At 39.3% G+C, this 26,575-nt stretch overlaps 1 protein-coding gene and 1 pseudogene across 8 annotated transcripts in view; one reads left to right on the top strand and one right to left on the bottom strand.

Annotated features, from left to right (window-relative positions):
• The window catches only part of Kcc (solute carrier family 12 member kcc), a 78,211-nt gene that overhangs the window by 11,408 nt on the left and 40,228 nt on the right, over window positions 1-26,575 (bottom strand). For 7 of the 8 annotated variants that reach the window (XM_071709388.1, XM_071709389.1, XM_071709387.1 and 4 more), the window contains exon 3: window positions 1,636-1,733. In XM_071709388.1, coding sequence (XP_071565489.1) covers window positions 1,636-1,733 — 98 coding nt within the window. Of the gene's footprint in view, window positions 1-1,635; window positions 1,734-15,713; window positions 17,417-26,575 lie in introns of those variants that run through there. The other variant, XM_071709390.1, reaches the window with a different exon arrangement.
• LOC139774204 (uncharacterized) lies at window positions 17,326-18,219 on the top strand (annotated as a pseudogene).

Here is a 26,575-nt window from a genome sequence, read left to right as displayed (position 1 = left end):
AGACTTTTTTACTTTTATCCAGCTATATATACATATAGACACTTTTTCTATTTTTATCTGGTCGCGTATAGACTTCGCTGTCGTACAGAATACGAAACAATCCCGAGATTAATGGTTCGTCCGACCAGTAATCGACTCGTATCACTCGCATGCTTATTCCTTCGGCGCGACCCTCGCCCGTTATAATCCCATAATTTTCCGTATAAGATTCGTTATTATGCCGAAAGGGACGTCACAACCTCATTTGCAATTTTATTGACAAACTTTTGCGGGAAAGTGTCGCGTAACTCCGTCCGCCGGGACGCTTTTATGGAAATTGTTAGTCCTTTGTCATGTAAGTTCGTGCTGCAATCTCGTTGCGACGATATTACACGTTGTCGATCTAATTTCGCGACGACTACTTTTCACATCGGGCATCCGCTTGCACATCACACAGAGAAACAGATCTCTTTATGTCAAATGTAATAAAAATTGGAGAACGCAAGCTAACAAGATCCTTTAACACACGGCGATATTCTTCAAGAAATTACAACGCATTTCTTTTATCTCTAATCCACTTTTTTCCTTTTAAAAGAATATATACGTGACGCACTTTTTCAATTTCTTCTTTTATCTTCGCATATCCGCTAATAATATAATTGCTATTTAAATATAAGTGTCTAAACTGCCCTTTGAAATTGCATTTGCTCTATATTTATCGCACTTTTTTATTGGTAATATTATAATTCTTTTTCTCTAGAATTATTTCGACAAAATTTACGCGCGCAATAAAAATTTACCGCTATTACTTGTACGCCTCTCAGGTTTATCTTCAATTGCTGTTCGATCGAGTCGAACGAGAAATACGAGAGTGTCGAGAGGGTTAAAGTCGCCATGGAACGAATTATCGGATTCGACGGAAGAATAGGACACAATACTCGCTTCGCGCGAGATTCATAGTTCGATAATGGCTCGCAGTTTTAAACGAAATCAGAAAGATAAGGAAACTGGGCCACGCGGAAGATTCGGCCGCTTTCTTATAGTTAGAAAAGTAGTAGAGACCTTCGTTAAAACTGCAAGGAGGGACAATGACAAGAGAGTAAGGGAGGAGAGACTTAGCCCGAGTGAGCGGCTTAACTTTCGTTATATGAAAGAACAGCAATTCAGAAAGGATTCTTAGCGGTCAAAATTCCGTCCTGTTTCCTTAGAGCTTCAAAATGCAAGACATTATTGAAGAAACTGCAATCGATAGCTGAAGCTTTCGTATAAAAATATAATTTTATAATTTTATAATGAAAAAAAAAAGATTAATCTTCCTAACTTTATGACAAATAATTTTTAACAAGATAAGTTCTGCTTGTAAATCACGTATTTTATAATTATACAGTATGATAATAGTTATTATAGAGTGACTTTATTATTTGCATCGAAGTAGATAATCCCTTCGAAGAATCTAGCGGATAAGCAAATGATTAATGAAGACGACATAGACATTAAAAGTTAATGAATCAGATTATGCATTCTCATTCCTTTTTCGATAAAGTAAGAAATTCTCTCTTTTCCACAAACATATGCGTTGACTTTTTTAATATAAAATAAGTGCGTTTAAAAATATAACTTATAGGATGTGATTCGTCAGACTTTTATTGTACTTACACTGTAGAGATACAGATTAGTCTCATATCCTGACTTCTTCTCGGAATTGGTACTGCTGACAATAGGATCGCCATCTCCGCCTGCGCCGCCTCCATCGCCTGAAAGCAAGAAAAGAACGGGTAATTAATTATTCACTGTTTTGTCTGGGTTCGGAAGTTCTTTAAGAGAGGAATTGTGTATTAACTACCGGGAAAAATATACCTTGAAGACTCCATTGTTAATGGCATATTAAGCATGTTTTCAAGAAACTTAGAGTCTTTTTGCGAAAGGGAATTTGTATATAGGGAAAGAATTTAATCATCGATCTAATAATTAAGAACCGTCTTCATAATTTTCTATATTTTTGTTCAATCCTAATTTTCCTCGTTTATTCTCATGTTTTGCGAATAATTTGAAGAATATATATCGATAAATATGTTTTCGTAATATTAAATATGTTTCCATACGCTGCTACTTGTTAAATATTACATAATTAATAAACGCATCGATAAATATGTTTTCGTAATGTTAAATATGTTTCCATACGCTGCTACTTGTTAAATATTACATAATTAATAAACGCTTCTGTGATATATATATATGTGTATCATTACGCGGAAATCTGCAGTGACAATTGAACTAATGAGAGGGTCATATATGAGTACTTAAACCCTCTCAAAGTACTTGGAGAGAGTCATAACATTTACAACTGCCTGCTGGATGGTCAATATGACACTAGGGCTATTTTTATGATCGTTAAGTATTAATTATTATCAAGCCGTTATATGCTCGCGAAAATATAAATGGATTCGATCGCAACAATAATTTTTGTCGCGTTCCGGCAAATGCATCGCAGAAGCGATACAACTTGAACTTAATGATAAAATTTAATAAGTTATTTAATCCTTAAATAAATTTTTCTGAGTATTTTTCCCCTTCTGGGCTTTCCCATCCAGAAAGGAAAGAAGGGTCAGAGAAAGCCCTTTACAGATGTGCAAAGCCGCGCGTTTTCAATTCGAATTTCATAAGGGAGAGTTCACGGAGCATCGAAAAATCGCTTTGCACATACGCAAAAGCTGTGCACTTAAGGATTAAATATAGAAAAATCAACGATACAAAAATTTTCATAAACTCATAATTACACATTACTCTAATTCATATCTATGCTTAGAATTCAGTATTTAAAGGGTTTTCAATCTTTGAAAAGCAAATTGTATTTCACGTATGATTTCCCTTGCGTTACTCAGACGTCCTTTATTTTTCCGCATTCGCTTCTTTCCCACGTATTTCATACGCGAGAAGAAAGCCGAGGACTGGCGAGGATCTAACGACGCTACGACACCGTTAAAGGGCTAACTCCCAATGTAGGATCCCGCGATACAAATGGCAACGTTCCAACTGGCACGTACGATCGTTAATCGACCTGACAGAATTTTTATCAACGCGAATTCAGAGTCGGTCTCGTGAGGAGAGCTCCAGCCTCTCGGCCCATTCGTCTCTCTCAGCGAATCTCGACCCTCTCTCTTGGTATTTCCATCGAGATGTTCATTCCAGCGGAGAGATATCCAGCACGGAGAAATCGCATTACTCGAATACAGAATTCTTTGATTAATTGTTTCCCGGAGAAGTCAATTCTATTTTAAGTCTCTTTAAAAAGATTCGCGAAATGACATTTTTGAGATACAAATAAATTCGAGCAACAGCAATATACTTATTTTCAGAGCTTTATCAAATGATACAAATTAGCGAAATAATATATGAAACCTCTGATAAAAATGTATAAATAAATATTGTGCCTTCGTAAAGTTTTGTAATTTAGGAAAATTACAACATTTAGGTAAGCAATTGTTAATGAGGAAATCTGGAAAGGATGAAGTTGGGAGAGCGCGCGAGAGGAAGAATGAGAGGACAGCGAAGCGGATTATGCAACCATTCTTACGTTGCATCGACGAGGAGGCGGGCGTGCTCCTCTTCACTTGGTAGTCATGAGAGAAGGTCCCTCTTACCCCGTCTACTTGAAGAGCTTCAGCGTGACATATCAGAGCCGCAAATTTCGCTCTTAATCTACTTGCGAAACGGACGAATAACGCCGCCAGTAAAATACGTTACGCGATGGACATTACGCGATAGACGTTACGCGATGGACGTAAACAAAGCAATAGCTCTTGGCCGAAGCATTTATAGTCGCACTTATATAGTCGGTAGTTTCCCCAGATCGCCCGCTCGTTCCGTGAATTAAGTATTAAGTGCTAAATCTGTGGGAACTGACGTTCGATATCTTTTATAATTACACCGTGACATCGGAAATATATATTTAGAAATATTTATAGCGCGGGTATACGTACGCGCCTAATGGCTGGAAAATCAAGTTATGCATGACTATAATCTCACCTATATCGAAAATGCACCATCTTGCCCTATAAGGGCAAAGTAATTGAAATCTTCGGTTAAATAGAACGATATTAGTTTTCACCAATAAAGTTGCATGATCTTCAATTATTTTTGATCGTCACAAAATCTAATAATTAAGCGGATATATTACTGGTGAAAATTGACGAAAAGAAGATAATTGAATATCTGTTTATTAACGTCCATTAACATGAATATTCATCTTTTAATGTTTAGCGGTGGGTTTATCGGCGAATAAATTTCACCATTAGAAATATTGTCCCATCCATGCTCTGAATCACCGCACTTTATCTCGCACGATTTCCGCTGGTTTTATCGGCGGTGTAACGTAACGGAAAAATGTAGAAATGGCAGGAAGACGACGAGCAATAGGACTACGCGAAGTAGGTCGATGGTTTCGCGTGCGATGCAATGCCAAGGCTTCTCTGTGTACGTGTCGGAAGTTGGAAGAAGTAAATATAGTCGAAGATAGTCGAGAGAGAGAAAGAAAAAGGAAGGCGCAGATAAGTAAAATAATACAGAAGGCTGAAGCATATCCGAGGGAAAAGGCTGAGAGCCGTGTGTCTCAATTCTTGTGGGATGCTTCTTGGCTGTTGTCTATTAACTTAGTTACATTATGTTGATCTTTTTATCTCGATCCCTCGCGTCGGATTTCTCCCTTCCCGCAGCATCTCTGTCTTTTGTTGCTGTCTTGTAACATTGTCCGAGACCGAATTTTGTTCGTAAATTCCGCGCCTATGACGATTCTCGAGATAACTCCGTCGAAATCTCGCCGTGGCCCAACGATTTCGATCGGAATCCGCTCCCGTGAGAGCGGACGTGATCGAGAGGTAAATTTCGACGCGCACGGAATGCCGCGCGCGATCCGTTTTCGCCTCTTTATAAAGCGCGGCGCATCGCGGATGAGCTTCAAAAGAGAAATGAGCAGCCGAATGTCTAAGAATGATCCGTAATGTTTCACTTTTCCACCAATATCGTTAACGTCTCCTTTATTTTCCTTCCTTTCCGATATTTCGAGTATTTGAGTGGACAGGAATTAGACTCACATCTTCATTATTTAAACGGAATATTGGGTAGTGTGCGGCTTAGGCACCTAGTTATTCAAATGTCGATATTAATATCGCGCGATATGTTAAGAGCTCAATATCGTTATCCAATATAGACCGTAATCGAATCTCAATATTTCAGTTCAAGCTAATACTAAAAAAGAAGCGTCTTTACGCGAATATGTTTATGCTCGCAATAACGCGACGTTCACGTTGCGATCCGTAACAAAAAGAAGAGAGAAAGAAATTAACATCGGCTCCGCGATATAATAATTATACATATGTAATACTTCAAATCGCGTTATTTCCGCTTTTGCCGTTTTTTAATCTATTTAAAGGCTTTTCCATTTGTACGAGAATAAAACATGATTTTTTTTACCGGCAAAAGAGACTTGGCGCGGAGTTCGTGTGACGCGTGGCTGCATTAATCTTTAATTACTACGAGTAGTCTGTATGAAAAAAAGTCCATTCGTTTAATAAAAAAAGAAGTTCGGTTATGGTACTTCTACGTTAAAGGATTTTCTGCTACGACGGTCAAAGCAAAAGGACAGAGTGAACGAGCAAGAGAAAAGGGAGATAGATAGAGAGAAAGAGAGGAAAGGCGAAAGAAGAGAGGCGAAAAGAGAGAAGGAAACAAGAGAAATGTCATCTTTCTGTGGGCAAACGCGATAAGGAGAAATATATCGCAAATAAATACACGTGTCCCCGATCGAACTGCATTTCTTTGACGGATACTGCAACGCCACGAGCGAAAAATGTAAAGAGATATGATATCGCTGTCACGTAAAATGGAGTTCTCTTTGGGGAATATTTCCTGGCGATCTCTTACATAGGATGTTCCCCTACGTAAAAGCTTCAACGTCTCTAATACAGAGAAACAGATCCTCAATAAAGAACAAGTCGCCGTATAAAATTTTATTCAATTTTTTTTATACCTTTAAAACTATATATCAAAGTCTATTAAAATTGTAGAAATAAAAGCACCCATTAAAATTAAATAATGAATATTGCCGTTATCTGTACAATACGGCCACACAGATCTGTGTTGACTGCGCCAAATATTCCGCGATTATTCGGTATAATTTCTAGATTTACTCTCTCGTACCTGTCCCGAACACGTTCGAATAATTATGATCGAGGGTTATTTGCACGCCTCTATGCGTCCCGCTCGTACGTAGACACATATAGATTCACGTGTAGCATGGGCGTGAAGCTAATTGGCGAACAAAGCGTCCGGTATTATTCCCGATCGAAGAATCGATCACGATAATCGGAGGCAAACAGAGTAAGAATTATCCGTAATGCTTCATGACTCGGTCATAAGCGAGCTGGTCTCCCTAGACCGAGTAATGATAATCGTAATATTTCATTGATGGGGCTGTAACCTGCAGAATGCGCGGACAAATGACGACCGTAAGACCATAAACCTTCCAGTGATTGTCAATATCAGGTTGCTCGGTTGACGTCCTATTACGATGATTTATAGGCTTCGCAAATTGCTCTAATAAAATTTCTTTTGCAGCAAAAATTTATAAGAGGTTCGTAAAAGATCTTGCGTGCATCTCCTGCCTTATTCGAGACTCGATCTTCCGTATCTTATTCCGCTTGTTTCATCATATTCTATAGTTATCGTAATCTTAACATTTAATATTCGAATCTTAATATTATAAAATTTCTCTAAATTAAAATAAATAAATCAATAGTTCGTCTTTAACAGGTAATTCTTATGCAAAGTGATTATAAAGTTTTTATACAGTTTTAAACTTTCGTAATTTATTCGGTTCTTTTTAAAATTAATCTGTAACATCTTCCCTCTTTTTGCTAAACTTTTTGCTAAATTACAGTAAAATAAGTTGATCACTTTTAAACGAAAAATTTCATTAAATTGTAATTCAAATGTTTTTACAGATTGATTTTGTGAGAACAAAAGTTATGAAAGTTTAAAACTACACAAGAATCCTATAATCACTCTGTATTTCTGAAAAATATTTAAAAAATTAATTTAAAAATTATGATTTCCAGATGTTCCAATATCGGGACTACCATCTTTAACAATGCTAAGATTTTTCAACATATATAGATTTAAGATAGAAAATTAATGAAAGGTCTCTCACAAATATTTAAATTCTGAAATTTAGCAACAAACAGGTTAATAAATACAACGGTAGAAACGTGGAAAATGGCGAAATTTAATGGTCGCAAAAGTGGAGCAGCTCGTTGTCGCGACAGAGGCGATATAGCTGTGCAAGAAAGCCGCGTAAGGAACTGGAGCGGGACGCGAGCGTCGTGCTTGGAAAATACAAACTCCTCTTTGTGCTTGCACGCGCGCCATTTGCCAAACGCTAGAAAATTTGGGACAATCTCGTGAGGAGAATTAACGAGAATCGAACTTCAATCGCCCACCAAAGCTGATGATATACTTCGATACAAAATGATCCTCGCTTTCGAAGCTGTTCTCTTGATTGCATTATGCAAAACCGCGTTTTCTATTACAAGTCTCTATCCGTCTGTGATTTGTGTATCGCGTTGCCTTTTGAATGTCAAATAGTATCGATCTTTCAAATATCAAATTTTCTCTTCTTCGAAAACGCTTCAAACTTATATATGTAATATTTGTTTCTACTATAAACTTTTAAATAACTGAAGATTCACTTACACCATCATCAATTAATCACTATCATTAACATTACCATTTCATCAGTTGAGTACTTTATAAAAGCACAAGTCTATATCTCCCTAATGTAACTTCTCTAATATAAAGGTTGTTTCATTATAGCTTTGTAATTGAGCCTGGAATAATGCGTCGCCTCACGAAAGTCGAAACTGCAATTTGCCTTTTGTATAACCTAGCAAAAATTAACGGCTTGGATGCACCGACGATAACACTAGACGACGGTGTCTGGTGAAGACAGATCGGTTTACGTCGCCAGAGCGAGATAGCCCTTCTCCGTGATAAAGCAATACACGAAAACGCGCGTCTTTTATCTCAGAAAATACACCGTATAGATGTTATCGTATTTCCGTAAAAGTATCGTAACAGCTTTATCTCTTTTCCGCCATACGGAACGCTATTCGAACGCATTCAGCACAAAAGGAGCATTTTTGCAAACGATTCTGCGTTGGCGACGCATTCGGATTTTTATTGATGATATCTATGTATGACAGTATGGCATTTCAAACAGAAAATTCTTCTGTGCAAAATTCTCGTACAAATTGTTTTCTCTGTAAAAATACTAATCGTGGCCCCTGGTGAGGTTTAATAGCCATCCGTTATTTGCAATTGAACTAGCATGTAATTATGCACGCGTCAATGCGCAAGATCCGTTCGGATCTCACTAGATACACTTCAATGACCTAAACGAGGATCTGGAAAATCAGACTAATGCATTAGTGACGTTAATTAAGAGCGATACGTTATCTTTCGTAATTTTTCTTCAAGAGATGTCCTCTCGAAACTCGCAATCGACGTAATTGTGTTCGTTAAATATTCCAAGAGAGCGATTCACCTTTCACCAATTTATTCCACTCTCTTCCGCGAGTCCCAATAAAGTAGAATTATCATCTTCCACAAAATTTAAAAGTTAAAATAAATTGCAGTAACCGTAAGTATAATTTGTGATTTATATTTAGCGACTTGAAAAATGAGGAAATACCCACGCGTCTAAAAATTCGATTTAAAATCAAGAGATCAGAAATTCGAAGAACGAAGAACATTCATAAATTCAGAATCGGAGATATATATAGTTTTATGAAAATAAAATGTACGGACATCTCAATTTTTCTCGAATTTTTTTATAAATTCCATTTCTCAGGCGGAAAATTTCATTCAACACGGTCGGCACGAACCCGGAATTACGAGCGCGTCTATCTACGTTTCGATTTCATAAATTCTATTTCCCGACGTTCGTAAATAAAGTTAAATAGGCGTGGGTGGATTTCGGTGCGGAGACGGCGACGGCGGCAGCCGAATTGAATTTCATATTTCAAACTTATGGCAATTACCGCACGATATAGTATTTTATCGAGTGGGCGGCGGCTGGCGATTATTGGTCATCGATTTACGTTCCGGTGGCACGTGTGCATTCGCTCGTACGTGCGACATTGCGTGTTTCAACGTTGTGTACACTTCGGGGTAAGATGTACCGACCATGATAAGATTTATGCATTATACTATACGAGAAATTGCATCTTCAAGTCGATTGTATAACACGTCCATTAATCATGGTCAATTTATAATTTTATATCAATAATCATTAGCAATAATGTAACAGAATAACATTAGCAAAATATTTTTGTCGTGTTTCTATTATTTCTTAATCTTACGTTTTGCAAAAAGAGTGTTTTACATCATCCATTTTACAGGCATCTATTATTGACGCCCATAAATAATCCAATAACGGAGTTACGTTATGATGTGCTGTTTTTTTAATCTATGTATGACCATTAAAAGCTAAAGAACTTACTATGCATAGATCGACGATCTTTAATCTTGGCGCAACGAACGAAATGATAATAAATGAGTGATAAAACTGTGTAAACAATAACATAGTTAACGATCGGCAGAGTTTGCGACTATCTTTATGCGTCACTTATCTCGCCTTGGCTTTGGCTGCTCGTAAATCACAAAGTCGACGAATTGAGTTAAACCCGCTTCGTAGACGTTTAACGTTAAATTCTCATGACAGCAATTAAATTCTCCGTTTTTGGTAAAAAGGAATTTTAGCGCTAACAGCCTTATTAAGAATCTTTCTTTCTCGAAATTGTTCTTTATAATATACTTCTTTTAGTATAATTCCAATTTTTGTTCTCCTAATTTTTAAAAAATTTAGATTAAATAAATAGAGATTAAAACTTTTATTCCGAAACCTAACAACTTGGTACCTTTAGCTCAAATTGTAGCTCTTAGGATTAACTTAGAGTTACATCTCGCGAGTTCTCCGAAATTATCGAGGACAGCTGCGGATTATCTTTGGAAAGTCAGATCGAAAGTACCGGGAGACAGAGTCGGAGATCCAACGAAATTTAAATAATCGGCAATTACGAACGAGCGAAGCGTGAATTTCATGCGGAAGCGCAACCGCCCGCTTGAGCGCGCCGACGCTATGTCGACGTAATTTCCCGATGCATGACCGCACCGAGGTTGACGCCGCAGGATCCGATCTGACGCTGCAACGCGCGTCAATCGAGAAATTGTGTGTCAACAGGACCGCCGATAGCCGCTGGACGTGCACACATGGGCGGTCACTTATCCTGGCAAGGAAACGCTTGTAAACCGCGGTCACTTCAATTTTCGCAAAACTCGGATTCGTGAAGCCAACAAGATCGATCTCGACACACTTTTAGAGACTCCGAATTCATTTGAAAGTGGAATTTATCTTTTTCTTTCTCTCTCAAAAAACAGTTTCAGTTGAGGATCCTAACTCAATCATCTCGCCCCTCAACAGATTCAATTTAATTACTTCATATTATTTTAATTGCTTTAATTACTCGTTTCTGAAGCATTTATATATAAATGAGAGACAGAGAGAGAGAGAGAGAAAGAGAGCAAATCCGCATAAATGACTTACAGAAATATCTAAAAATTCCTCTTCGTATAGTCCGCGGGCAAAAGAGATAAAGCGTCCACTGCAGAACTCAATGATGCGTAACTGTGATGATCCTCCCCTTTAACTCGGCCACGGTGAAACGCGAAGTATTTTTCGCTAAAAATGCCCCGATGATCGCATTAACTCGTCTGTATGTAAACCGACGCATGTTTACAGAACGAACCGTAAAAGGGTGAAATCACACGATACGGGAATCAGCATGCGGGACAGAGGATGCGTGATTCGAACAGCCAATCAGCGCTCTTCCGCATTTTTCTATTCAACGCTGATTGGCTGTTCGAATCACGCATATCCTCTGTCCCGCATACCGATTCCCGTATCGTGTGATTTCAAGTGGAGGAGACCGACGCATAAATTTCATCATGTGCCGCTCAACAGATCAATCATATGATTACATACATATAGGCGTGTCAATGGTCAGACGGACGCGTAAATCATGGAGGGGTGCGCCGCAAAACGGTTTACGTCAATCCGTATTCGTAGTATCCGATTTGCTTAATCGCGGGTGGATAGAGTGCATAGAGTGAATGCATCTTTGGGATATCAATCGCTTATCGATGGTATCGATCACTTGCAATATGTGCAATTTCTTTCTACATTCTTATGGCACATCAAATTTATAAATGTACAGTTCCAAAAATGTGTAATAAAATTTTATATTTAAGTCACAACTTATTTGCTAATTTGTTAAATCCCGACTTACTCCATTTCATTTATTTGCAAGGTATGTATTTCCCTTTCTCCCGAGAAGACAATTATTATTTAAAAAAGATATGTGTATAATAAAAATATCAATTCTTGTTTAAGATTTGCATTCCTAACAAACAAAGATTCATGCGACTCAATTTTGGCAGTATTTTCACGATTGTCATGAGATAAAATAATCGCGATAATTTTATTAAGGTCACGTGTTAACTCGTGTCTCAGAATGCTCTCATTTGTCTTATCACGAGATAACGTGGACGTTCTCAAATTCTTGGAGATGTACCTAAAGGATCTCTGTACGCTTTAGTTTACTTCGATTTTATCAGAGCAACAATTTGTAGCCGTTCGATAGAGAGAAAGTTTCCAATGTCACTCGATTCCAAATACGTCACAGTAATCATGACGGACAGAAGAATCAAAGATAGAAATTGGAATTCCTCGCTTCTCGTGTCTTTGATGACGGGATGTAAACAAACCCGTTTTTGATGGTTTTGTACTCTATCGCATTTCAATGCTGCGCGGTTTGCGGTTCCTATTTTTATTTAATCCCATCGTATTTTGCCACAGGAATTCTCGGTCAAGTACGAATCGATGCAGATGCAGACTGTGATATTGATATATTCGAAACTCGAAAGACTCCGTCGGATTGTTCATAGTCACTAGCTATGTTTCAAGCAAGTAACTGAATCTCTTACACGAAGAAAAGAAGTCCACGCAATTGTGAAAATTGGTTCCCCAATTAGGAACTTATTTCTGTTATTTTCCTGTGTGTGTAACCTAATTTATTAAAAGTATCTTTATATATAAAGTAGAATGTCTGTCTGTATGTGCCTGTTAACCCCTAAGCCCTTTGACCGATTTAGATCAAATTTTGCATCATTACTCTCTAGACCTCTCTGGAAAATATAGGCTACCACGGATAACCCTACAGATTTTATCCCCTTGACATCAAAGCTCGAGCAACGAGCCGGGTAGTTTAAGCTAGTATTTTATATTATATTACATAGTAATAAACTAAATATAGATATAAATGATATAAAATAGATACAAAATAAATTATATTATACTTATATTTTTCAATAATTTTTTACCTAACATATTAATTCATTCCCTTTCTCGATTCGTGTACATTGTGCAAAAACAGAATAATAATGACATAAATATATTTAATTTTACAAGGTTTCCCTTGCAGGACTGCTAAACAACGTAATCGACTGCTATCAACGTAAGACGATTTCGCAAAGCAAAACAGTTGTTTTCTGCGATTTCCATGAATCTTCTAAGTGCCTTACAAGATTTAGTCTCAAAAAGCGAATTTTACAAATAGATTCTTGAGTCATTTTATTCTGAATTTAACAGCGTATTGAAGAAAACCAATAATAACGTTTTACCATCTATGTTTCGGAAGATTGTTGAGTCAAAACAGACTTTAAAATTGGGATCAAATCGCAAGCTTTACGCCGCTCGGATGTCGTTCGCGAGACGAACTCTGACCTTTGATCGTCGTTACTGCCGAGTATTCGGAGCAATGCTTCACGTTCTGCTGATCAAAGGACGCTACCTCCCTTGCCTCAATGTGGATTTGCATACACACGTACATACATATGTCACGCGTGTATGCAACGTGTCCCTCCGTCCGACGCAAAGTCGGTTGCTGACTGTCGTCGTTTTCAGCGTTCGCTTTGCGACACTGAAGAAGACGCGCTGACAAAGTCGCTTTTTACAATTGCATTTAACCGTTCTTTACTCTGCAACAGTCGCGAGTGATCGGTTTTTGTGATAAAATTACCGAAATTTTATCACAAATTTTTTTATCAGAAATGATAAAGTTAGAAATTTTACGAGCTGGATGTGTTGTTTGAAAAGAAATGTTTGGCGCGCGCAAGACACTATATAAGCAAAAGTGTAAATTATTTTCTTTTTTAAAGACTTTATCGACTTTCTGCGAGTGTTTGCATATATTAATGGCCGTTACTTACCACCGGATATGCTCGTGAAATATGGGCGTTGGGTGGGCCATAATTGCGAAGAATAATCGCGACTTAAAGAAGAACTTTCTCTTTTTGTTGTTCGTGCGAATGGTGAGAAGCGCCACTCCGTCTTATTCTGTCTCGCCGTTAATTGACTCAAGGTCACCCTTTTTTAGCCCGATACTAATTCAATTAAGCACAAGGCCGCGAGGTGAATCGATAGTGCACACGAGAGACAGAGAGAAAGCGTGTATATATGTCCACGGAGTATCCCCCGTGTTTTTAATGCCGAAAGCTTCCTATAGATCCGATTGTCTGACGTCTAGTAAAGTGAAGCTTTATACTTTCATTCCCTTTATCTACTACCGAGTGTCAATCCGCGCGCGGACCTAATCAGATTTACGATCTTACGTATATAGCTGAGTAAAACGAGATACTTTCTGTTTTATAGATAATCCCTGCTCCAATTCACGACTATATAAGTAAAGTAAAACTAATAATTATATTAAAACGTTAAATATATATTGTCTACATTAATGCGCTTGCTAAAAAGTGATATATTAATCTTTTGATAAAACTGTCACTTATTATATATGTCCAAAAAGTGATCTGCGGTATAAGATTAAATTATATAGAAATATAATTATTTAAAACACTCTTGATAAATAATCGAACGAATAACATGATTATCTATATATCTCTGAAATTTCATAACTGAGAATGGAGTTTCTGATCAAACATAAATCAAAATTAGTATCTAAATATTTTAACTAAAGAAAATAAATCTCAGATTTATCACATATTTTAGACAAGCTGTCTGGATAAGTTAACGCTAGATATCCGTGAGCGAAGAAAATTTGATACGTGTGAGATCCTAACTCATAACAAGTGGCTGACAAGTGGAGGGAGGGGGGGTAGATTCTATCCCAAAGTCTTTCTCATATTCTAGCTCACCGGAAATTTTACATTATTAATAAACTATTTCCCATGCAAAACTGATTCTTTATTATGCTTTGAAATATTAAGATACAATCAAAACTTTACATTCAATTTGAATTCAGCATCTACATTCCATTTCGAACTGCTATTATATTTAATATGGCTTACATATTTTAATATGGGGTGGTATTCTGTGACTTAAGTTGCGTGATTAAAACAATGTCCCAAGGCCTAAATTAACATTAATCACACTAATGAATTGGCGAGTCGACAGCTTTAAGCTCGCATGAAGATTCACAAACGTCGCTTTCCTCGATGGAAAATCTCAAATTTTGGAAATGTTATCACAAGAACCGATCACTCGCGACTGTTGCAGAGTAAAGAATAGTTAAATGCAATTGTAAAAAGCGACTTTGTCAGTGATTCTCCTTCAGTGTCGTAAAGCGGATGTCACGAAAACGGCGACAGTCAGCAACCGACTTTGCATCGAGCGGAGGGGCACGCTGCATACACGCGTGACATATGTATGTGTGCATGCAAAAGGATAACCTTGAGTCAATTAACGGCGAGACAGAATAAGACAGAGTGGCGCTTCTCATCACTCGCACGAACAACAAAAAGAGAAAGTGTCTCTTTAAGTCGCGATTATTCTTCGCAATTATGGCCTACCCAACGCCCATATTTCACGAGCATATCCGACGGTAAGTAACGACCATTAATATGCAAACACTCGCAGAAAGTCGATAAAGTCTTTAAAAAAGAAAATGATCTACACTTTTGCTAGCGTCTTGCGCGCGCCAAACATTTCTTTTCAAACAACATATATGAAATCAGCTCGTACAATTTCTAATTTCATTATTTCTAATAAAAGAATTCAATTCTCCATTTTTATCTGCTACTACTACTGCTATATATTAATTTCTATTTTCTATAAATAGTAAACTTCTATCTAAGACTCGTAATCTGAGGAACCAGGTTCGAGTCTACTAGAGCCATGTGAGATGGAAAGTTTTTTCCGAAAAACTGCGCCCTCCGTGCAAGATAGGCTCTTGTGCGGAGCAAACTGGGCTCCGTCTTTCGGAAAGAGACGTTAAGCCGTTGGTCCAAAGGGTTAAGTGAGAGGAGAAAGGGTAGTATTGGATGAGAATGGAATAAAGGGTTGGGAACGTCCCTACAAAACGCCTTGCAACCCTGAGGCGAGTCAATAAACGTATTTATCTTAGTAAACTTCTATTTTCATCAAGACATACTATAATTGATTAACCCATACACACTGAGAAATTTTTCCAGGTACTATTGCCCTACTTCAAATCTGTATACTTTCATGATTGTAGAAGGCAATTTTGACGTATTTTGCGCACGCGGAAGTTGAGCGGATCGGAGCGGAATTAAGGGGGTGTCGGGGAACATGCAATGATGCGTACCAGCTTGGGGACGTGCTGGCGAACCGTCGGGCACGACGATCTTGATCTGCGACTTCGGCGTGCCCTCGCTCATGGTAGTTTCGACACGTCTTCGATTTTCCACCGACCGGGGGTGGGAAACACGAGGCCCCCTCTTCCAGCTGCCACCCAAAGCTCAGTGCCGTGCACGCTTTTCCGACACCCGCGTGAGTTGCAGGATCTTTATCTCGATCGTCGCAGGATCCTCTTCCCGCAGGATGTCTCTCCTCGTTAATTTTTTTTTTATTTGTACTGATTACTTTGATACAGGCTTTAGGTGAAACTGCACTTTTACCCTAATTTACGCGTAAGATCAATCGCTGCGACGTCGATCTCTGCGAAATCCCGATCGATGATCGTTCTGAACCCCGTTGTACGAGATCAAGAATTTTTGGCGAAAAGTGAGCGGAAAAATTCGATGACCTATCCTCTCGATTCGCCAGGAATGACGATTTAACTGAACTACAAAATCACAAAATCGGTATGCGATCGATGTGGGATCTAGCTGATTTGGGGTCTATATTTTCGAGTATCTTGCAATTGCACAGATTTTACTGGTTGTTATGGTTGTACCAACAATCCAACGTGGAAATCTCGGGCCGCAGATAGATCGGTAGCGCTCAATATCGATCTTGATCTCTGAAATCCCGTGGAAACGCTTCAGGTGTGGAAGAAGACGTGGAAACTCGTGAAGAGGCCAGAGCGCTCCTCTCGCACGACGGTTCGCCAAATTCCGCGCGACTTACTTTCCGCCTCGATCCCTCTCGTCAACCCTTTCGCGATCTGGGAGGAGCCGAGCCGTGCGCCGAGCCGCGCGACACGGGTGGCGAGAGCGGCGTACGGCCGTGAGGCGGGCGCTCTCAGTCTCTCAGCGGGTGCATCTCTTCCTCCCTCCCCCCTCTTCTCTCGCAGGCGGTGTCACAAGGTCACGAGATCACTGGGTTCGGCTGGATTCACGCGCGCTGGCGTACGTACGTTCGATCGATCAGTCGGTCGGTCGGTCGCGGTTCCCACCGACCGGGAAGTACTTTGCCGATCAACGATCGCGCGATTGCGCTGCACACAATAAACACACGTATACACACAGATACGCACGCGATCGAGTCACGTCTCTAGATTTTCTTCGAGACTCGATATCAATCGTCTAATAAATAACGAGACAGTTGAGACCGTGCCACCGCGATTGATAGTTAGGACCAGTCGACGCCGCGATGCGATCCTGCGACCGGGACGGCACCAGGGAGACCAGACGGTCGGACGGCGCACCAAGGAAAGCGGGAGCGCAGCGCGCGTCTGACTAGCGCGGAGCGTAGCTACTGCGCCGCGGCTGACTAGATCGCGGACAGTCGCTACTGAGCTGAGCGCAGTGGTACAATCCGTGGTGTGTCGGACGTACTGGCTGCTTCGTTCCCCGGCGCGTTGCGGAGTCACGGGTCACCACCCTTGCGCGTCTCTTCCTGGACCAAATCTCCCTCCGTTCTCCCTCACTCGTCGCGCGTTTCCAATCTCATTCCTCCCTCTTTCTTCTCTCTCTTTCGCTCTTTCTCCTCACACGTTGATCGCTTCAACGTGCCGAGCGTGCAACGATCGCCCGATGCTGACTCGCACGACGGCGGCTTTCCCTCGCAGAAAACGTCGACTGCCGCGCGCGCTACTGCGAGGGGGTCGGTGACGGCGACAAAGCGTTCTCCCCGGCTTTTCCAGGGGTTCCTCTCCTTCTCCCCCTGCGCCCCTTCGTCGTCGCGCGCGCGCGCTTTTACGCCCTCTCCTCTCGATGATCTTCCTCTCTCCTCCTGACTCCCCGCGGCCACGATGCGTTTCCTGTCTCGCTTCATCTCGGCACGCGCCCCCCCTCGCTCCTCCCGCGTCGGAGGACCGCGAGGTGTCCCGGGCGTAGTGAGCAGCTCTCACCCGCTTTTCCACCCTCGCACGGCGCCTGCGCGTCCCGGGGATGTTCCCCTCGCTCACCCCGCGTGCTCTCCTTCTGCCTCCCTGACCATCCGTCCTGCGGATGCCCTCTCGGTCTCTCTTCGGTCCACGCTACCCTCCTTCGTCCCCATTCTCCTCTCATCATGCTGCTCCGCAAGCGCTCGCCTCCTCTCTCTCGCCTGGTCTACCCGCTTTTCTTCTCTTTCCCTCTTTTCTATTAGGTGGTCGCCTCTTTTATCAGCCGTCCTCTTCCTCCCGCCAGTGTTATCTCGTCGGACCACGCTCCTCGCGTATACGAAGCTGCCCTTCCGGAGGGCACCCAAGTTTTTTGGCCGGACACTTACGACGGATTTGAATGCGTGCGAGATGCGAAAGCGGGTCACGGTTTCGTCTCTCTCGAAAGAAATGCAAGGGACAATGAAGTCGAGTAAAAACAGTTTTCGTCGACCTAGTTTTTCCGTATAGAACGGACAAAACAAAACTGAAAAAAAATGCTTCCAATTTGCCCTTAAACTTCATTTTTAATTTAATTTCCACTTTTTCAGCATATTCGCATATATTCGCAAACCGCCGCCGCCGCGCGACGAATTCATTTGTCTGTCTCTCGCACGAGATGAGAGCAGAATAAGAACACGCGACACAGACGAATTACAGACATTAAAAGCGCGGGATTACCGTGCCTGTTGCGATTCCGATACAATAAATCGTCTTTGCACGAGTATCGCGAGTAAAGACATGTCGACGCTTTACGGCGATCGCGCGATCGCGTGATTTTTTTCAAACATTATTCGACGAACGCAAGACACATGTCTTTTCTCTTTCTCTCTCTATCCCGTAAATACACGTGTGCGCGAAAAAGAAAAAGGCTCCACACTCGCAGCGCCGGTTATTTATGTTCACACCTACGTGATGTTCACATAAACCGAGGCTTAAAGCCCGACTTTAAATCGGAACACCAGCTTTAAGCGAAGCTTCGCGATATAAAAAAAAAAGGAAAAGAGACCCAGGTGATATCTCACAACCGTTCGCAATCGTTCCGTTATGCAAAGCACCATTCGTGTACTTACGAGTGGAGATATTATTGAGAGCGTGATAATATGCCGAAGATGATGTTCACGTATTTAAACTAATCTCGGATTTCATATTTTCTAACGCTCATCTCCACTAAGTATAAAAGGTATAAAAAATTTCATTTAAGTATTTAATATGTAGTTTATTATTTAATTTTCTTTTAATAATGTATTTTTCAAGTTTTCCCTTTAGGAAGATTCATTTCCTTTAGAAAAAGAAAACATGCGCGCGCGTGCGTATTCTAGAATGCAACGACAAAATTATTCTCACTGCATTTTGATGTCGAGTAGATAACATTGCCTCATGTAATGACGTATACAAGAGTGACTCACGGGACAATGAAAATTATATCGCTGAAATTAAAATGCCCTGCGGTAGCTAACTCCCACCGGATAATATGGCGCAGTTTTACTATAATATAATTTTATTATACCATTGGTAGTAAAAGAGAGCTAACCGCTCGTAATTTTGATGCAGTACAGCACCGGTGTCTTCCTCAAGCATTATCCACTATCGCCGTCGACATATGAATTTTAAAAGTAGCCCCTTTTTCTTCTCTCTCTCTCTCTCGCCGTTCGTAACTAGCAAGCCGAATAGCGAGGTGCGAGAATCCGGGAATCGAATACGAGAGTTCAAAAATAATAGGAACCGTCCCGAGAGCTCAGGCAAATTTGACTTGCATCGAAAAACGTTCATCGATATCAACGAACTGGCATAACTGTTTTTGCGAAATAGCAAAAGATGATAGAGAGTTAATTCATTCATACGGACTATTCGATTACAGTCTGACTCTCTGTTTTATTCTACTTAAAACGGATATTATGAAATTATAACTTAGATTTTAGAAGCTATAGAAGTCGAGAACTTTAAAATTAACAAAAAGATACACGACATCCGGTTAAGTTTTTAAAATTTAAGCGTAGTTTTCTTTAGATTAACTAAGGAATGATCGATTTCTCAAATTAATCAATGAGATCATTGACAATAGAGAGCCTACACTGTTAAATATTAAAGGATGAAATTTAAACCTATATCCTGAATTAAATAACATTTTGTTATTTTTAACTACCATTAACTACTGTGTGTCGAAATTTATTATTTTAACACAAAACAGTGTTATTTTAACTCCATTGGATTAATTTTTAACATTGTTAAAGACCAAACCAATGAAGTAAAAATTTAACATTGTTTTAAATTAACGACATATTGAATAGGGGCAGTGCCGACCTATAGGAATGGTTTTAAAAATGACTCAAATTGAGTCATTTCACACAATTGATAATTTGACATTACGAATTTAACAGTGTAAGAGAAATCTGGGCCATCTTATATATTTATATAAAAAGAAAAATAAGATAACGACTCGACCTAATGCAGGCAGACTCCAGAACATTATTGTAGGAAATTTATAACGCAACAGTAATTTAACGTTTCGTATACGGATACAAATCGGCGAATTTAACCCGTGCACAACAGCGGCGGTGCTAAAATTTGCACGTTCGAGTAAATTAGCGAGCGTGCAACCCAGTTGTGAAATTTCATGTATACGGGCTTAATTAAAGCGATGTTATGTGCCGTTCCCTGTACATACAGTGACGAATGGCATGTTTTCGAAAAATATATGAGAGAAAAAAAAAGAGAGATCGAGAGAGAGACGGAGAGTTAGTTTTATGCTCGCATAAAACCGCCTACGTGCATCTCGCTGCGAGATGCAATCGTTAAAATGTTATTACCGATTTTTGCGCGCTTCTCACAGCAGCAAAGCCGGCACACGATAAGGAAATACTCATTGGAGAAAGATAATGAAACTGATGGCAAAGTTCTGTTCGCCGGAACTTCTCGTGGAATTATCGTAAAGACGGTGAATCGCCTTGAAGCCGCATATAGATTCGAGCCATCAAGCTGCACATTGTACCAAGCAATTCAAATAAAAGTTTCGACTTTCCGTAGCTCTTATTCCCACTTCTGTACATAAGAAATATAGTGACTTAATAACTCGAGTTGAACTCTGGTCCGCATCTTTTATTTCTAACAGCGAATTTCTATGTAAACCACTTTATATTTGAAGAAGAAAATGTTGCTTCCCTCGCATTTCACTTACAAATTGGTATTTTTAGTTGTATGAAATATCCGGAATTTTTTCTTACAAAGATTATCATAAAAACAAAAAATAAAAAGAAAAATACAGGTACTTCATTTATTTCTTACTTTAAATCTTAGTTTAAATTTTGCAACGTCGGCAATTTATTAGTAGTTTAGTGACTCCCCGGAGTAGAATATTAAATGATAAAAGACACGACCAAAATGATATTGGGATCTCTATTGCAAATAGCCACAATTTTGCGGAATAGCGATGGTCGCTGCGATCGATACAACATGCGGTGCACCTATATCGGGAAACGTTGAATGAGTTGCAGCGGACCTTCGTAATTTTCGACAGGAGTTTGCAGAACACGTGGAGCGAACTAATTCGATTATGGACAATCTGACCGCGCCGAGGGAAAATTTAAAGTTCACTCGAGCAGAGCGAGCACGCGATGTTGTAATTGCCGATTCCGTTATTATTTCATTAGCGTAATGCATGTAACAATGTAAATTAGTAGCATGTAACACGAAACATCGCGCAACACAGAGATTCACCATCAAATTGCGAAAAATTGAACGATCCTGATATATCACATTTTAATTACACGTGCCGTACGTGCCGTCTATATGTTTGCATCGTAATAAAATAAAGGATCAATATCAATTTCACCGTGTTAAATCCAAATCAATTTGTGTAACTTGTATTGCGCATGATATATGGTAACGCGGTGGAATAAATTTATATTGTAAGCATACGTTGACAATATACACGTACAATAACGCTGCGAGTATGTCACGAACACTAGATCAGAGTTTATTTAATCTCAAGCTCGGATCCTGTTAATTTTCAGTGGATAATTTGCATTCCTAGGAGATTCCTAAAGAGAGAGAGAGAGAGAGGGAGGAAGGGAGGGAGAAAAAGGAAGAGAGATCGATGGAGAAAATCTGTGTGCAACTCTTGTCGAGTAATTTTGCTAAGTGAAATGCACCCAGGAATTAATTCGTCAGTAAACTAAACTACTGACGTCTATTTAAAGTTCACTCCACTTAAATTGATGTTCACATAAACTGCCATCCCGTTGTGTCATTATCTTTAAGCGACTAATAATTGACCGCTTTTGGAACTGTCGTACGAAGTGGTCGATTTATGACATCGATTATTAATAATTGATCGTCCTTGATGACTCTGTCTCACATTGAAAGAATCATTTAGAATATCATTAGAGAGTAAATTATCGAATTCTTCAAACAAAAGTAACAAGCTAAGTAATTACTATTAAATTTTAATCTTAGAGAATTTTCCTTTCAGAGTAAGGGAGAACGCAAAGTTATTTTCCCAGAGGCTGAGTAACCCTGAGAGTATGCTTCTTGCAGTAATAAATTATCCAGGTAAGATTATTAGAACTAGAGAGAGATAACAGGAAGTAATAGAGATAAGGAATCGAATGGTGAGAGAGTGGTTTAAAATTCTACTTTCGAGCTGCTCGCGAAAAATAATTGGCGAAAAAAGAAAGATGGATATTACGGTTGCTCTCTGCAAAAGGGTTGGCTATAATTTAACCGTGAGAGGCGTTACCGCGTGCCACTCTTCACGATGCTCGTGTGAAACCGCGATGCTGAGGAGTATTCGGGATAACGAGCAGAATATAGGGCAGAAACTTTGGACGCGTTACGAACAGGTCTACACGAATCGTAGCGCTGGCTGTTCGATTTTTATCGCTGACGAGGAGCAAATAAAAGTGCCAATATTGTACGTTAGAGCGTCAAGAAATCTCGTTGGTACATTAATTAACAGAAAATAATGCCGGACGTGATTTTATTCAGATAATAAACATATAAAGAAACAAATAAGGATTTTTTTTCGCGGAAATAACTAATAAGCGCAAATAGGTTTCAGATCAAATAAGAATTTATAGAGAAAATTGGACGCGGATAATTTATATTCTAATACTTATTTGTTGAATAATTTTAATTTTTGTACTGCAATTCTGATTTTATTCTTATTATTTTTATAAGTTATTTGATAACTCTGAATTATTTTCGTTAAAACGATTGATTATATTATCTAAAGTATCATGATTAAACATCAGATATTAAAAATAGACAACGAAATCTTTTCTATAATAGACGATGATATCTTTTCTATAATCCTAAATAAACTTTCCTACGGAACTTTAATTTCTCAGAGAATCAGAGAGTCCATTACAAAGATATTTAAAGTTCAATGTTGTCGGAGTAGACTCAGGCCGGAGAAATTCTTGTTAAAGAAATATCGTTTGTGAGTTCGTCAAATGTCTTTAAATAAGAAGTAAACGAGAAGAGGTATTAATCCCGAAAATACTTCGTATCCCAATTTTCGATTCCAATCTAAGGCCTCCCTAGATTCACACTTTTAGCGTGCATCTTGAACAAGTTTCTTATGATCTATAAGAAAGCTATAAACCCGCTCGATTTTCTCCGGGACGTGGAAGGGTGTCTCACCCGTGCCGTTATACGTCATTAAGGGCGGACAGATGGAAGGGCGCGGAGAGCCGACTTGTACGGCGAGTTTATGGTGGCTGAAGCACCGGCGGCGAAAGATGCCGGGCAAGCGGGGATTGTCGACAGCCTGGGGATGACGTCATCCCCGGGTGAACGATGACGTAAAAGCCGGGGTAACGTTACGTTACGCAAGCGTGAGGGATGCGCGCTGCGCGCGCTCACCCACTGCCCTACTTTCTGCCTCGCGCGCGCATCACCCCCGACTCGGGGATGAACTCGGCGCTCGTTTCATCTCTTCGTCCTCTTCACGTCTTTCTCCTGCCCCGCGTGTCGCGGTAGTGCGCGAACCGCGTGTCGAGAAGGAGAATTAACTCTCATTTCGAAAGGCTTTCTGTGTAAACCCTATTTATTTAAGCGTTTAGCCGCGCGGAAACGTGGAAAATGAATTTCCAATAATACTCCTAAAATATAAATATCGAATGTTACCTTTACACATTTCAGTACGTATTTATTCAGTACGTATTATTCAGTACATTATATTTATTTTAACATTTATCCGACATTTTAACAGAGACAAATGAAACTTTTGTCGGAAGTAATGCCCGAGAGAGCATTTTTTAAATTCTTTCAGGTCCATAAAATATTTTTATATATATAATTCTTTCCAATTTTTCATTATATTTTTTTAAACATTGCATTTCAACATTTTTCAACAAGTTCTTTTTGTATCAGAGTATTTATCCATATTGGCATGAAAAATTGGATATTTGTTATATTGAAAAATATTTTCGTTAATCCTTTTATTTAGTATATAAAATAAAATGTTTGTGCAATAAATCTTTTTTTAAAATTTCGATAGCTTTCGGCATGGCTTTAGTGTATAATACTTTAATAAATCCGCGCGATATTGTGTGAAGTCACAGAGTAAAGCTTAGAATAGACACGTTTGTCAGAAATTTTAATAAAATACGAAGTTTAATATTCACGCAGCGTTCTTCTGTTATACGACACCGGGTAAGAATTAATGCGGCGACTTTCAGATAGATCGGCAAAATTGGCGGAAATTCCAGAAGATCGCCTCGAGCACCGAGATCGTCCTCTCTCATCTTCGCGTATTCAAGCTCCATTAAGTTCAACACCGTAGGAGGTGCCCTGCGGCTATGGACCCGGGATAAGAATCGCATCGACTTCCCCTTATCTGGGTCAAAGGTATGCACAGCACGTCGGACATACACGTGGCTGTGTAAATCTGTGAGATGCGCGTGTGTATGCGTTCACATCGCATCCCAGCGCGGTAAACAACATTGACACTGACGGCTTGGCTCTCGATCTGCATCATTAATATATACAACACGTTCAAGCCGATTCACGCGATTAAGACACACAACAAGATAACGGGATGAATATCGTTGGAAACACGAGGATTAACAACTTAGAGAGATGATCGGAGATTAACATTAAAAGAAAACTGGAAAACGGCTTTTAAACAATTATAAGAAGTATCTGCTTATCATCGAGATAAGCTCCGCTCTTAGATTGTTCCAAGGCGATGTTCAACTTAAAGAGATAGAGAAGCGCCCTTTAATTATTTCGGAAATCAGCGATTAGTGGTTAAAGGAAATTCCATTGCGGATTTGGCTGATTAAGAGACACTTCCCGAGCGTTACAATGGCTTGTTAATCCAATCTCTGAGGCATGAGCTTCCTAAGTGATTAAATCTCTCCTTTAACATCAATTAAAAATTAAATATTGAAAAGAATTACATAATTAAAATACATTTTAGGATTTTTGCGAAAATGGAAAAAGTTGTTTTCCACAAAAGACAATTATTTTAACAAATTGAAATAATCCATAATCCGTTAAACGTTAAACAATTCCGATAATATAATAAATTTAAGAATTGCAGTGATGGAATGATTTGTAAAACAAAAGCTGATTTTGAGAAACTGATGCTCAACTTTTCAAATTGGTTCGCAGCAACTCTCATGGAACTTTAAATTAAACTTGAAGAGACACTAGACAGCTGTCGCGAATAAACAACTGCAAGATAAATGCGTAACACAAAAGTGTCCGAAAGATCGTTATACAATTTTGAGCTAGCGACGAAAGAACAAATTATAACCACCGGTCACTTCACCGCCGCATCTTTATATGGTTTATCGCATATGTCGCTTAAATGTGCAAGGTCGATGGTGAATTATCGACTGGAAATTGCGAGGGACGGATTATCGGGCACCGAGGTCCTTAATAAGCGTTCCCTCACGGCAATTTGCACGGGTGGTGTTGCATCAAACGGCTGACATTAAAACGCGCAATTCGGTCGCACGCATTATGCAGGATGATCTATATCTGGAGAGACGGGAAGATATTTCGAAGGGACGAGATAAAACGTGTCACGAAATTACTCAATGATAAAAAATTTATGAGTTACGACGGAGATTCTCTACACGAAATAAGTAAATATCGAAATCTGTCAGGTGTGCAATAAAATTTTACTTCCCAATTAATTTTCGATAAATTTTCACCTAGACTGGAATAAATGTCGCAACAAATAACTATAAAAAAATAAATTTAAACGTCACCTAATTTTTGTAGTCGTAAATAACGCTGAATGTATGCAATTAACAGTAGTGTCGCAGTAACAGTAGGAATAATGAAATCGTAATTAACAACAGCGTCAATCGACCGCGAAACCGACACATCGTCGATCCTAATGATCCTAATTGATCGACTAAACAAGGTACGACACTGATCGCGAGTTTGCACACAGCGAATCAAGATGCACCTCGAAAAAATCCGAAGAACTCGAAGAATGTCTCGATTGAGATCGCAATTCGCATTCAGTCGTGATTGAAAAACGCAAATGCAATAACTGCATCACAGAGATAATTCAGATGATGTGAAAAAGAAGAAAAAATACAAAAGATATTATTGTCGTAGCGGCAATATAACGTGATAAATCAGAGGTATTTAAAAATATATATAGGTTTTTTACTAATTAAAATGCGATATTGCAAGTGTAAATAACGGTATGAATCGGTATCTTAAATTCTTAATTCTCAATTCTACATCCAAGTTAAGTTATTAGTTACTAATTAACGATTCAATTCAGGCTTTATTGCTTTTCCGAAAAGTAGAACTCTGGAGAAGATATATGATAAAGTTGTAGTTTTCCGAAGCGGGCTGGGTGTGTATTGTGTGTGTGTGTGTGTGTGTGTTCTCTAGGGTTGCGGCCCACTTTGCACGTATGGTTAAGGTATCTATCGGATAAATCGCCG

The sequence above is a fragment of the Temnothorax nylanderi genome, unplaced genomic scaffold, assembly GCF_030848795.1.
Source record: "Temnothorax nylanderi isolate EJ_2023f unplaced genomic scaffold, tnyl_v1.0 TNYL_tig0076_pilon, whole genome shotgun sequence".
In the NCBI taxonomy this organism is placed as follows: Eukaryota; Metazoa; Arthropoda; class Insecta; order Hymenoptera; family Formicidae; genus Temnothorax; species Temnothorax nylanderi.
Note: the sequence above shows the minus strand (reverse complement) of the source record. Positions and strands in the feature narration are given on the sequence as shown.